Consider the following 13,137-nt stretch of genomic DNA (forward strand, 5'->3'; position numbering starts at 1 on the left):
TATATATATATATTAGTCATCAAAAATGATAACCCCTGATGTACACGATTCTCCATTAGACAGTAAGCACCCTGCCAACAAACAAACAAAACAATATGGCGCTCCTCGATGCACAACCATGCCAAATAGCGGCGCTCTAATAAGTACCGTTCAACTTTAACGTTGGCCTGTGGGCTTGCGAGTGATGTGAAAATGCGTTGGCGCATTAAAATTCGATGTTCATTGACAAGTCCGACAGTAAACACGTCTGAGCTGAAGCGCCACGTTGCAAGGTTTAACTGTATGTCTTTCATTGACAACTGTATGAGCAACTGTTGATCATTAGAGGGTGGAGAGGCATGGGTGGGCTTCAGCAAGGGGAATGCCCTAACTTAGCGAGAAGAATCTGTGGTATTATCACATTTGGGTGGCAAAAAAAGGCAACTCCCGCTGTGTGTGACTGAAAGATCGGAAAAGAGGGTTTGAAACTACCAGTTAACCAACAGAACCTGTTGAAGAAGTCAGGCGTTTTTAAGACACAAATGGCAATGCCAGTCTAATGACATCACCCCACAGACATATGGGGGTGGGGGGGTCAGTGGCAAAAGGGTTGTGCAGCGTTAGCAGTAGATTTTATATTTAGCTGCAGGGAGAGGAGGAGATGGGGTCGAACGGTGTTGGTTGTCATAACACCTCTGTCCCTTCTGACAACTTAGCTGTAGACTAGACTGAGCGGTGTCAGACTGTTTTTATGGTAAGATTGGGAAAGGGGAGTGGCGGGGGGGGGGGTATTGCATAATCGAATCAACTCCATAATCACGTGCCTATTTCCTTTCATGAGATGTTTGCAGATGGCCGATCCGAATCTGCAACTGTTCGCACACTTGTCCACACTCCGGGGTTTGTTTGGCAATTGAAATAAGCAATTGGCCAGAAGCGAAGGAATGAGACAGAGGCAGCCAGTTGGGGTGGGATGGGGTTGTTGGATGAGGTAGCGGAGGAAGAGGGAGGGGCTGTCAAAGCACCAATCATGGGGAAGACAGATTTATTTCCACAGCTGAGTGCAGCGACTCTCCTCTTGGGCTCGCAGTGTTTCTAGGCTTGACACTTTGGTGGTGGAGAGAAGTGAATAAAGTGAGTTCAGAAGGTGGACCGTTGACATGGATGCCCTCGCGCTTGAGGCTGCCATTGGTAAAAGGCCAGCTAATGGGATAGCAGCTGCACCTCTACTGGCCCCCGCACCGGTCAAACGTAAACCTGCTAAAAAAGCTAAAAAGGCTGTTGTTTTCTTTGAGGTGGAGATACTTGATGCCAAGACCAAGGACAAGCTCTGCTTCCTGGACAAGGTGAGCAACGACATCTTTGAACTATTTTCACGAACACTCATTACAATTTGCATGATTCTTTGCATAGCTTGGGCGTGCGAATGCTTATTGCACACAACTGGTACAACTAAGTTGCGTCCTCTGTAATGTAAAAATATCCAACTGTGTCAGTGAGAGTCATACCTTTTCTAGAACATACTGAAGCTGCCTCAGTTGTCATCAAAGAGCGTGCAACTGTAAATCTACACTTTCACACGTGACCCAACTGCCTGCTTGGTGTTCTGGCCACTAAGTTGAAAGGTACAGAGTCGATATGCAGTGGATGCTCAGTTTATGGTACATCACCCATATCAACCCAAATTTGAATGCTTTAGTCGATCACGAGTTGATCACTAGCCGATACAAACGCAGTTGTGAAGTCACCATCCCAGTTAATATTTGTTTGAAAATCACTTCTTGGCTGGAAGTATTAAACAATCAAATGGAAAAACAATATGCTGATTTGCTCCCAGTTGGGCCTGGCAGCACCTTGCAGGGCAGAAGCTGCTCATTGTTGTCTGAATGGGTGAAGGTTAGCCTCCATAAAGCGCAAAATAAATGCACGCCATTTACCATTTAAATTTTAATTTCCTTCATTTTACCAAAACAATTCTATACCCAAACTTTGAAGGAACAAGTCGGGGAAGGCCAATTTCTTTTCAAGCATGAGTGTACCATAATGTACAGGGCAATGTCCACAAAGGCAAGATAAGCTTGCTGTGGAAGAACTTCAGCATCCTGACCTCAAGTCAAACACCTTTAGGGTGAACTAGAACAAAGATGGTGTGTGTGTTTGCCATTAGACCCTCTTTTAGGCTGACTTCACAAATGTTCTTCTGGATGAATAAGCAAATATTCACTAACATAATTATTAAATGTCTTTATGTTTGAAGATCACTGCAGATGTGTTTTGCTAGTCGAATTTGGCTTGCTCTGACCAACCAGAGAATGGAAACATGCGGATGTTATTCAGAGTCAGCGTGCTTGCTTTGGGTGGAGAAATTTAAAGGCAGATTTGTTGGAGATTCTGTGAAATTTCTCATCTATTTTAAATTACATTGATTGGTACTACTGATTCTGAAGGCCTTGGGCAGATTAGAATGACATAGCAGCACATACAGGCCATTTTCACTCCTTGCAGTGTAATGGCCAGGTGTCAATGCTTTTGTCAATCTCGTGTAAGGCAGATATAGAAAGGATGGGGTTGCTTTGGTAGGGGATTGTTTCTTTAAACGGTTTATCATGTCTAGTCAGGGTTTATAGGACGAAGCCGCAATCTGAGCACTTAATGAAGCCCAGATATTGTGGGGGGGGTTGTGTGCAGTTTTTTTTTTTTTTTTTTAAAGTGATGTCATCCTGCGGAAAAGGCCGCAAGGTCTTCAGACTGACGTGGAAAGAATTGAAGCTTGTCAGTCTATCAAAGCTTGGGCAAGCAGTCTATTAATGAAATGGCTCTGAAAGTTCAGCATGCATGGAAAAACAAACACATCTTGTAATTGGCGAGAGAGCTTTAACCCTCAAACAAGCTCTACTTTCCAGGGATGAGCAATTTAAATCATACACAAACTAAGTTTGCATTGTACACAATCAATTCCTAAAGCATAATACCGTGTTAGAATAATTATGACTGTAGATTTATTTAGTTATTTTTTTGTGATAGGTGGGAAGAATGTGACAGTAAGGAAAGAGAGAAAGAATACTGATGAATGTTCACGGAGAGTCCCCAGGAACATCTGTAGTGGCTGTAATGAGGGCATGAAATTATGAAATGTGCTCGTTTGATGCGAACAGAGACGGGTCTTCTTCCACAAAGTCAGAGGCTTATGATGGTTCCAAATGTTTTGCTATGAATTCAAAAATTCAGGGCGACGCAACTCCAAACCAAGGTTACACCCGGTAATAGTTTCGGATTTTTCATTAAACAGGTAGTCCGTTTTTATTTCATTTTGAATTTTGTATTTTTGAATTTTGTTAGTTTGAAGTGTGTGTCTGGATATTGTACATGGAATATGTTGTGTAAATAGATTTATTGATTGCTTGGTTGATTGATTTTTTTTTTTGGGAGGGGGTTGGGGGGAGTATGCCAACATCAGTTCACTATAAGACCATTAGTACTGTATAGGCATCAACATTGTGTGTGTGTGTGTGTGTGTGTGTGTGTGTGTGTGTGTGTGTGTGTGTGTGTGTGTGTGTGTGTGTGCGTGCGCACTACAATTTTGGGTTCATATTTAGTCAAGCTGGTTGCTGTCAGCTTGGCACGATGCCGTGTGCTTTGGCTGTAGCTGTAGGATCTTTGAAACTTGAATACCAGCTGTTGGATTGCTTGTGTGTGTTTGTCGGGGGCAGGGGGGGCAGGGGGGGGCACTGCCAGAGCTAAATTTACTGCTAATCACTGTCATGAATGGAAAACTGGATTGGTGTCTGTTCATCTGTGTGTTTACATCAATTGATTTGTCACGTTGTTATTTGTAGGTGGAACCAAATGCCACCATTGGGGAGATCAAGTCTATGTTCCACAAGAGCCGTAAGTGTTTTCGCTATGGCCTCATATATCGTAATTAATAGCAAACAAATGTTCACACTTGTCTGTCTGTTTCAGATCCACAGTGGTACCCAGCCAGACAATCCATTCGCCTTGACCCCAGTAAGTCGTTTGTGGCTTCATTAACGTAACCTCATAGTCAATGAAGTTTGTGGTTAACCCTCATTTATCTTCAAGATGTTTTCCAGCTCCACCCACAATTGGTGAAAGTCCACAAAATAGAGTGACCATATAAAACATGAACAAAATACTGCCATTTCACTCCTCCCGACCACGTTGAACACGCTCACATTTATTAAAACAGACTTTTAAAGTATTCCTTAGCTTCTGTTCTCACGCTTGCTCGTACAGCTCTCCAAATAAAATGCAAGGCGCGCTTGCGTCAAGTTATTTCGAACTCCCTGTTGAGGATTACCATAAAACGAACACATCAAACATCAAACGTATATTTAAGCGGTCGACTATTTTTTTTTCTCAGTTAAAGAGATGCTACAATACAATAAAACATCAAACATACTGTTGTGTGAAGTATTTTTACCTGACAGAAATTTTTAAGAAGTTTTTTTTTTTTTTGATAGGTTACAAACTAAAACCTGAAAATTGGTGAATTTGCAACAATGCGAGGTGTCACTGTAGATCAATGAGCCTAATGCTAACATACGGTGTAATATGAAAGATGTACTCGTTATAAATCTTCAAAAAACTGTGACTTTAACCTACACAGCCATGACAGACTTGCCTGTATAATGTTAACAACCCATAAATGACCACTTCTAAAAACATCCACAATGGGGCTGGAGCATGAACGATGAACCAAGATATAACGCGATAGATACAACACTGTCATTCTCTCTCTGGAGTACATTGGACCTCTCTGAGTGTGTGTTCAGTAAAAGTGTGTACCGGTATGTTTCAGAGGGGAAATCTCTGAAGGATGAGGACGTTCTGCAGCAGCTTCCTGTGGGAACCACAGCAACGTTTTACTTCCGAGACCTGGGGGCTCAAATCAGCTGGGTCACGGTAAGTACAGGTTCTACCACGTCCAGTGGAGTTGAGCGATGATATTAACAGTTCATGTTTTGCCTCGCCTATGTTGGAGGAGAGTATGTTCTGACTTATTTGCACAGATACAAAGGTTGCTGAAATCAGGCAGTTAAAGAAGAAGTAATGGCATATGATAACAGCACTGTGAAGGCGGGCTCATTTTCCACCCAACATTGAACAAGCCACATGGCGAAAGAGCAAGTGGAGCTGGAGTCTTTCACAAGGCCGCGCCCTCTAAAGGCACACATCAGCACGTGAATGCTACAGTGTGTGTGGGTGTGTGACGGTCACCCTAAATTAGACTTCATCAAACCAGTTTATTGCTTTATATTCTCTTCGGCCTTACATTATAACTAATACAATGAAGCAACCAAAATATGTACAAATATGTTTTTTGTGGCTGAATTTAGCTGCTGCGGCTTTTAGTCACTGCACGGTGTCCAGATAAGAGCATTTCACGATGCAGGATATCTCTTCATGAGAGGCCCTCTAATACATTTGCTAAGCAGTGTACAGTATGTCCTCGTTAAATCAATTTTATGGCAAAATAGGACATTTTAGATCATTGCACCCAGCGTACACATTTAGATGCACTTACACAATTTAATGAGATCTAATGAACAATCTTAAACAAAATCAGTTTTTATACGACTGGCCATTTCTTGGTTTATCACTCTCATGTAGTTAATTAAATAAGGGATGCAAAGATTACGAACGGCTCTCAGTCCTACACCAGTGCAAACACAACAATGACAGAAACAGGCATGTTAAATGAGGACCTCTGACAGCATCAATCACCAGTAAATATTTACTTTGCGAAAGAAGAATTATGGATACCGCTCTTGGCTCTTACTAGTTTACATGCTTAGTTGGTACTAAATGCTTGATTATGTGGCATCTTGTGACTTTCAGGTCTTCCTGACAGAGTACACTGGACCTCTTGTCATCTACCTGATGTTCTACTTCAGGGTCCCCTTCATCTACGCCCCCAAATATGATTTCACCACCAGTAAACATTGGGTCGTACAGTAAGTGTCCCGGAAAATGTCACTCATCAAGTGACACAAATGTGTTTGCATGTAAAAATTGAACTCCTAGCCTTCTGACAACAAGTTACGAATGAGCGAGGCTTTATATATTGTCGCTGTCCTGTGAAACTCATGTACAGTATGCTCATTTTTGTCGTTAATTTCTTTTATTTTTTTTAAATTAATGGCATGTCCGAAATGCAGACACTCCCATGAAAAATGGACACCTGTTTTTCACAGAACCACGACAACGTACTTTTCATGACACAAAGGCCAATGAGTCAAGATTTGCTTTTTAATAAGCTGCTAATCCAGATCTTTTGCTTTTCCCAGTCTTGCTTGTATGTGCCACTCTTTCCACTACGTGAAAAGGCTGCTGGAGACGCTGTTTGTCCATCGCTTCTCTCATGGAACCATGCCACTCCGCAACATCTTCAAGGTAAGACTGTTAAACTATTTGAGCACTGTGACCTGATCATGTGATGTCACTGCCCCGTCAATGTTTGAGGCACGTGTTTTAGTGCTACTTTTAAAGAAGTGTCTATTTTCAGAATTGTACATACTACTGGGGCTTTGCAGCATGGATGGCTTATTACATCAATCACCCACTTTATACACCGCCAAGTGAGTGTGGACATAGTACACGCAGATACTCTATACTCTCTTGTACATAAATGTCTCCATGGAACTTCATTCCGCGTGTCTGTGTGAATTACTGTTCCAGTTTATGGCGAGAAACAGATCAGACTGGCCCTCATCTTATTCCTGGTAAGAATCCCTCCAATCAATGTATGGCATCCGCAGAGATCGTGTTTCTCATCAATGGTGTTCTCTTTCTCAGTTCTGTCAAGTTGGCAACTTTTCCATCCACATCGCGCTTCGCAACCTTCGTCCACCAGGTATACGCACTCTTGCCCTACTATCCAGTGGAAAAATTGTGATTTTAATGTGAAGTGTTGGCCGGCCTTGACGAATATTTTGTACATCGGCTTGTTTTGTAAATTAAATGTTTGTGGATACAGTGCTTTGAAAAAGTATTTGCACCCTTCCTGATTTCTGTGCTATTTGCAGTTCATCAAACCAATTTTAATATCAAACAGACACAACCCAAGGAAATATGAAACGCAGTTTCGAAAAACCAATTTAACTTATTTAGACACACAAAAAAATGCAAACCTACCTAACATGACATTAATTCATTTAAATTTGCCTTTCCGAAATTTAACTTGGAAAATCACATTCATCATGTTGAGATACCATTCAATGGGTGTTAAATTACAGTATAATAAAATACTGTTGGAGCAAAATGTACAAACACTTGTTACGGATCTACCAAAAAAAAAAAAAAAATCTCTCTCTCTCCACTTGTTTATTCAGGCTCCAAGACCAGGAAGATACCCTACCCGACAAAGAACCCCTTTACCTGGATCTTCCTGCTGGTCTCCTGCCCCAATTACACTTATGAGGTTGTTTTATTTCTTTCTTTTTTTCTGTTATGGTGTTAAAACTCAAATATGAGTCCATTCTAAAATTCTTAATCATGTTGATATAAGTAGTGAAAGGTCAGCCAGCGTATACATTTCCACGTTCCTCTTTTTGTTGCAGTTGGGCTCCTGGCTCGGCTTCACGCTGATGACTCAGTGTTTGCCCGTGGCCTTCTTCACCTTGGTGGGTTTTATTCAGATGACCGTGTGGGCCAAGGGCAAGCATCGCAGCTACCTGAAGGAATTCCGGGATTACCCTCCTCTCCGGTCACCCATCCTGCCCTTTGTCCTGTAGATGAGGGCTCCTTCATCTAAATTTGCTTTCGTTGCTGGTAGAGGCCTCGCCCGTCTCTATCCCAACCTGACGATTACAGTATCATCTCTTTGTTTCGCCCCCGCTTCTATACTGGAAATAGTGACTGAAAACATGCTTGCGTGCTGCTTACATGTTTGATCGCTATAAATGCTAAATGTTTAACGCATCACTTGTTTTGCCTCATTTCACACACTCAACAAACCAACCAGTTATGCCTGGTTCTGTGAATTATTTTGTACGCCCACAGAAGTTCTGACCCCCAAACGACGTTGTGCACTGATAAACACTGTACAGCTCATGCAGGTCTGGTTTATGTTTTCATGTTCAGAAATGTAAATTGTTTACATCCAATCCTCTGAAAAAGTAATTTATTAATAAAAAGGAATCAAATCTGTGACGGGTTTTGTTGATTCTTTATCTGTCTGGAATATGTAGCGCTAAAAAACATTTGACAGAATCTGAGCATGTACTTGTCAAGACACAAGACGGAAAAGCTGCACAAAATTGTGCTTATAAAGAGTATTGGGGCTGCCCATGCTGGAGAAAAAAAATACAAATAAATTGAAAGTCCCAATTTCACAGGTATAGACATTATAGCACAAGGGTGACACATGACAAGAACATACATTATTTTAAGAAGAGGATGTTAACTTTTTTTGTCTGTTTCGCAACGTTTTGGCACATCAGCACCATCAAAAGTAAAAGCTGTTTAACATGACTGAACAAAACTGTATGTCTGTTCTTAAAAAAAAACAAAAAACACATGGAACAGAATCACCTATTTGGTTGGGTGTGTGCAATGAAGACAGGCAAGACGCATCCCTACCGTTAGATAGCCTTGGATTTTTAGCGAGAGAAGTGAGGTACACCCTGGATTAGTCACCAGCCAATCACAATTGCACATTCAACATAGACAAAAAAAATATAAAAACCTGGAACATTTACCTGAACCGAGCAAGTGTTTTGGGAATGTGAGAGGAACATGGAATACATTGAGGGAACACACACACGCATGGGGAGCAGTGGTGGCTGCTGGAGCTTTCTCCCAATTCTTCGAGAAATTTTTAAAAAAAGTAAGTATGATGTGATTTTAGAGCTTTCAAAACTGTCATTGTCACAAGATGGAACTTAGATCAGAAATCTTTAAAAAGTGCATATGAATCATAAGGAGTTAGAGCTATGAGCAACGGGAAATCCCAGATGCTTGACAAACAAAAAGCGATGACTGCGATATGTAATTAAGCAGCACTGTTTAATGTGAACAGTGTAAGCTATATACAGAGATGAGGAGAAAAGATGTGCTTCATTATGCAGCTTCAGCCTGGGCCTCAATTCTCTTCTTCCTCAGCTGGAGCCTCCTCTCCCTCTCATACTCTTTCATCCGCATCACATAGCTAGAGACAAACAAACAAATGAAATACACATTTTGCTTGAAGATGGAATGCTTGTGCCATGAGAACCGATCATGATTTGAAACATTAGCGTTGTTAAATAAACTGCATCGTAGCAAGCTTTTCCCTATGTGGTCAATCAAATATATTCTTTCAAGTAACAGTGACCACTGACAAAATAGTAACTCGTGATGGAAAGACTTACTCCCGGTGTTCACAGTAGTCCCAGTCATGTCTCTCGTGCTTGCAGGCAAGGAAGTTTGGCCAGTTGTCCCTTTTGCACTTCATGAACTTCAGGAGGTAATGAGCACAATAGTCCCTCTGCTCCAACGGCAGCATGGCCAAATTCATCTGCTCCTGGGTCGCAACCATCTCTGTAAGGAGCACGCACGCACAAACATACCATCAGTCTTTATTTTTTTCATGCACTCGCAATATAGGAGCTAGTGATTAACCTGCCATGCGGAGAAATGTTTTGGCTGTGAGAACAGTGAAAATGAATTAATTCAGGACTGTAATGGTGGTTAACACAGCACGTGTAGTAACTATTTACTATTAGTTATGATGCTTAGTAATTATTTAGTTATCTGGGAATTGCTATGCCCCATGAGCATTGTAGTAATTGGTTTTGCATTACAGAATCATTTATGAGCAACGACACACGCCTTTTAAAATACATCCATCCATCTTCTATGGCGCTGTCCTCATCAAGGTAGCGGGTGAGCTGGTGCCTTATCCGGGCTGATTTTTGGAGAGAGCCGGGTTGCACCATACACCACCGTAACCGCCGTGCCAATCACAGAAAACATACAACCATTCACACGCACATTCAAACCTTAAGCCAATTAGTCAATGAACCAACATAACATGCATATCAGGACATGCAAACTCCATACAGGAAGGACATTCGAACCCAGAACTTCAGAATTCTGAGATAAACGTGGTAAAGACAATTACACCATGCTGATTTAAAGTTTGTAAATATTGGTCGGTGCTATAGTGTTCGGATGGTAAACTGCACAAACCTAATTCACATATGATCATTTTTTAATTCAGTAAACATTTCCCTCGAGGAAAAATTGGAACGAGAATAATGCATTTCCCGTTACATTGCGATAAATGCCAAAATTTGGTTTGATGCAGCTCAAATACGCACAGGCCGATCTGACAAGTTATCGCGAGATTACGTCGATACGTGCTCAGACAGATACGCTAATTTCAGACACTAACCGAAATATACAAACACCCTCATCCAACGCACTACTGTCGCACAAGTACTTAGTCGTAGTACAAACCTCGCTCTTTCCTCTCAGGAAATCCAAAGTTGGGGTCGAACTCGAATTTCTTCGCCGGGTCTGGCTCGGTGTCGGTCTCGGTGATGTACCGTCTGACCAGGTGAGCCCCCATTGTATCCTTTATAGAGTATGCACTTTAATAATTTTAAGTGGAACCGTCTTTCTTCCGTGCTGGGAAATTATTTTCAAAATGCTTCAGCTATCTGCCATTCGGTCACCTACACAAGCCCCTTGAATGCACTTCCGTTTCGACCGGAAATAAACAGCTGACAAATTCAGTCCTTCAGCAACATCTTCCCCTTTAAGCAAGCAACAAACGTTCCGCTAGTAAATTTCAGGGTGATCAAGCAATTTTGATGCTCCTCTAAATCAATTGTTAAAGCTTTTTGCACACAACTTTCTGGTGATGGTTTAAGAATGCCACATTGGGAGTTGCAGACAAAATTAGTTTGGAAAAATATTTAACGTGCCAAGCTATTTTTGTATTTTTTTATGTTTCATGCTTTGGTTCAATTTTACATAAAAACAATAATAATAAAACATTTAAACGTGGGTCACCAAGAACCTGTCCCTGTAGGGATGATAGACTTAATAGGGTTGAAGGAGAGTAGCTTGCTGCTTCCTTTGTTTGTGACACAATTCGTCTTGATCGCCTCCTGTCATTTTTTTACAGCCTAAATGCTTTTTTTTCAGATCAATTCGAATCTGTTTAGAATAGTCTGTATTTTAATACAATGTAATTTTAATTGCCCCCTTTTAATGACATTGTCTTACATGTTTGTATATCTTGAAGAGGTAGTTTCCACTGTACTAGATACATTTTAACATCTGATATGAACCTAAGTAGAAAATATAATAATATGCTCAAAATCCACATTAAAAATGTTCATCTTCAGGAACCCAAACATACAAAAACATTTAAAGTATTTTCACAACACAGTACATACAAATAACGAGAGTACAACAGACATGACTATTACGCAAAAACAAAATGCTGAGAATTGTGCTTATTTATTTTAATATTCTGAATAATGACCCAATAAAAACTCATGCAAAGTTTATTTTGGCAAAGGCTGTCCCATATTGATGTCAGACTGGAAGATATCTACCGTACCTCCAAACTAGTAATTTAAAAAATTGTGCAATCTAAAGTTGTTTTTTTTCAATAAAGTCCGTGTATGACTGACTGTGTGCACGGGGAGTTATAAAACGTTAATCTGATGCAATGGGTGTGTATGAAACTATAACCATATATAATGTGACATATGTGAATTGTAATGTGACATATAAAACCATTAATTTTCCAACGCATTTACAGCATTGCATCCTGGTCCCTGGAATAAAGTAAACGTCTTCACCCTACAAAAAGAAACAAATGTAAAAACCAAGTTGGAATAGATTACTATTAATCTTTCTAGCTCCATTGCATGTGTTCCCATTCCAAAGGCTGAAAGTTATAAAACATACAGCCGCCCTGTAGGGAATTTTATGTTTTAATCTTCCACTGACTCAGTCTGTACCAGGCACGCAAAGCCTGACTCTGTTTTGAGTAGTGGACTGGGTGGATTTCAGCTGATAGCAGGTACCAATCACAACCTCAGAAGTTTAAACGTGCAACGATACCGAGCGTGACTGCAGAATCAACCCGACATTCTCACTCAATGGGATACCTGATCAGCACCTTGGGCCCACCGCACACCAAGCGACGTCACTGAATGCCACTGATCCATAGCCTGCCAGCAGACCTGTTCCCCTGGAGCAAGCATCTGCGATGTGATACAGACAGGCATGTAGACAGACAGATCCACTTGTGTGATAGCAACTATGAGACAGTGAGATACTGTACCGAGAAGAAGTGAATAAAATGTTCCATTGCAAAGATAGAATACAGAATATATGGCAGAGAACTGTCCACCTGTCGCCTGTCATGTCTGCAGTACTTTGGCCGATGACTCATTCAGCGTGTGTTTTGGCATTGATCGTGCCAGCGCACAGGTCCTGAGGGTCGTCCCCTTATTTATTTTTTTAACCTGGCCTGTTCAGCTGAGAGGTCATGCAGAATGAAGGATACCAATCCTTTCATGTCGAAATAGTTTTCTGTGCCACAGTGGAGTGAAGGGCACTTTTTTGTCGTGACAACTGAGGAACAAACACAATGAGGTCTGTGTAACGCCTTGATTCCCCGAACCTAAAAAAAAAAAAAAGAAAAAAAAAAGCAATGTTGTGTCTGAGAAGAAGCACCATTATCTCGCTCTAACTCAACATTTTACCCTTTGATAGTCAATGATCAATGCAGACTTTAATTTTCTGGATTCCCTGATTGCATTTAGTCTTAGCAAAGACCTGTTGTACATTTAAAAAAAAAAATCCAAATATCATGAAGACATCCTATTCTCTTGCTAGCTTAAAATTTTGTGTTTAATTAGAAAAAATGCAATTGCCTCAGTCGGTGATTCTCGACTGGTGGGTCGGGACCCAAAAGTTGGGTGGTGGACAAGTTGTAAAAACATCACAGGGGGGGTTCTCAGCTTACAATGCTACCAACATATAACGTTTCAAGGTTAGGAATGGTGCGCAACTGACTAGTTTGGGCAGCAGTGTGCAAACGCGTGGCACAAGAATGCAAGCTCAGTAACTGCCATGTTTTTCATTTGATTGTTTTACATTTATAGCCTGGAAATGTTCATCAACCTA

At 41.1% G+C, this 13,137-nt stretch overlaps 2 protein-coding genes across 3 annotated transcripts in view; one reads left to right on the forward strand and one right to left on the reverse strand.

Moving 5' to 3' along the window:
* The window catches only part of tecrb (trans-2,3-enoyl-CoA reductase b), a 12,343-nt gene extending 4,189 nt beyond the window's left edge, over window positions 1–8,154 (forward strand). The window contains exons 2-12 of one of the 2 annotated variants that reach the window (XM_019889373.1): window positions 1,275–1,325; window positions 3,816–3,867; window positions 3,943–3,987; window positions 4,802–4,905; window positions 5,842–5,957; window positions 6,291–6,396; window positions 6,509–6,581; window positions 6,682–6,725; window positions 6,799–6,856; window positions 7,335–7,423; window positions 7,563–8,154. In XM_019889373.1, coding sequence (XP_019744932.1) covers window positions 1,275–1,325; window positions 3,816–3,867; window positions 3,943–3,987; window positions 4,802–4,905; window positions 5,842–5,957; window positions 6,291–6,396; window positions 6,509–6,581; window positions 6,682–6,725; window positions 6,799–6,856; window positions 7,335–7,423; window positions 7,563–7,736 — 912 coding nt within the window. In that variant the 3' untranslated portion in view covers window positions 7,737–8,154. Of the gene's footprint in view, window positions 1–1,030; window positions 1,326–3,815; window positions 3,868–3,942; window positions 3,988–4,801; window positions 4,906–5,841; window positions 5,958–6,290; window positions 6,397–6,508; window positions 6,582–6,681; window positions 6,726–6,798; window positions 6,857–7,334; window positions 7,424–7,562 lie in introns of those variants that run through there. The other variant, XM_019889372.1, reaches the window with a different exon arrangement.
* Window positions 8,155–8,990: 836 nt separating this feature from the next.
* ndufb7 (NADH:ubiquinone oxidoreductase subunit B7) lies at window positions 8,991–10,720 on the reverse strand. Its single transcript, XM_019889374.1, has 3 exons — window positions 10,444–10,720; window positions 9,354–9,522; window positions 8,991–9,151 (listed from the first exon to the last, which is right to left on the reverse strand). The coding sequence occupies exons 1-3, from the start codon at window positions 10,553–10,555 to the stop codon at window positions 9,064–9,066; spliced, it is 369 nt and encodes a 122-aa protein (XP_019744933.1). The 5' UTR covers window positions 10,556–10,720; the 3' UTR covers window positions 8,991–9,063.
* Between the last annotated feature and the right edge of the window lie 2,417 nt (window positions 10,721–13,137).

The sequence above is a fragment of the Hippocampus comes genome, unplaced genomic scaffold (assembly GCF_001891065.2).
Source record: "Hippocampus comes isolate QL1 unplaced genomic scaffold, H_comes_QL1_v1.1 scaffold86, whole genome shotgun sequence".
In the NCBI taxonomy this organism is placed as follows: Eukaryota; Metazoa; Chordata; class Actinopteri; order Syngnathiformes; family Syngnathidae; genus Hippocampus; species Hippocampus comes.

Excerpts from the sequence above, each read along its gene's own strand:
- ndufb7 (XM_019889374.1), bottom strand. The coding sequence starts at position 10,555 with ATGGGGGCTCACCTGGTCAGACGGTACATCACCGAGACCGACACCGAG. Across the intron at positions 9,523-10,443 it reads TCCTGAGAGGAAAGAGCGAG|AGATGGTTGCGACCCAGGAG; the intron begins GTTTGTACTACG and ends TGCTCCTTACAG. Across the intron at positions 9,152-9,353 it reads GACTACTGTGAACACCGGGA|CTATGTGATGCGGATGAAAG; the intron begins GTAAGTCTTTCC and ends GTTTGTCTCTAG.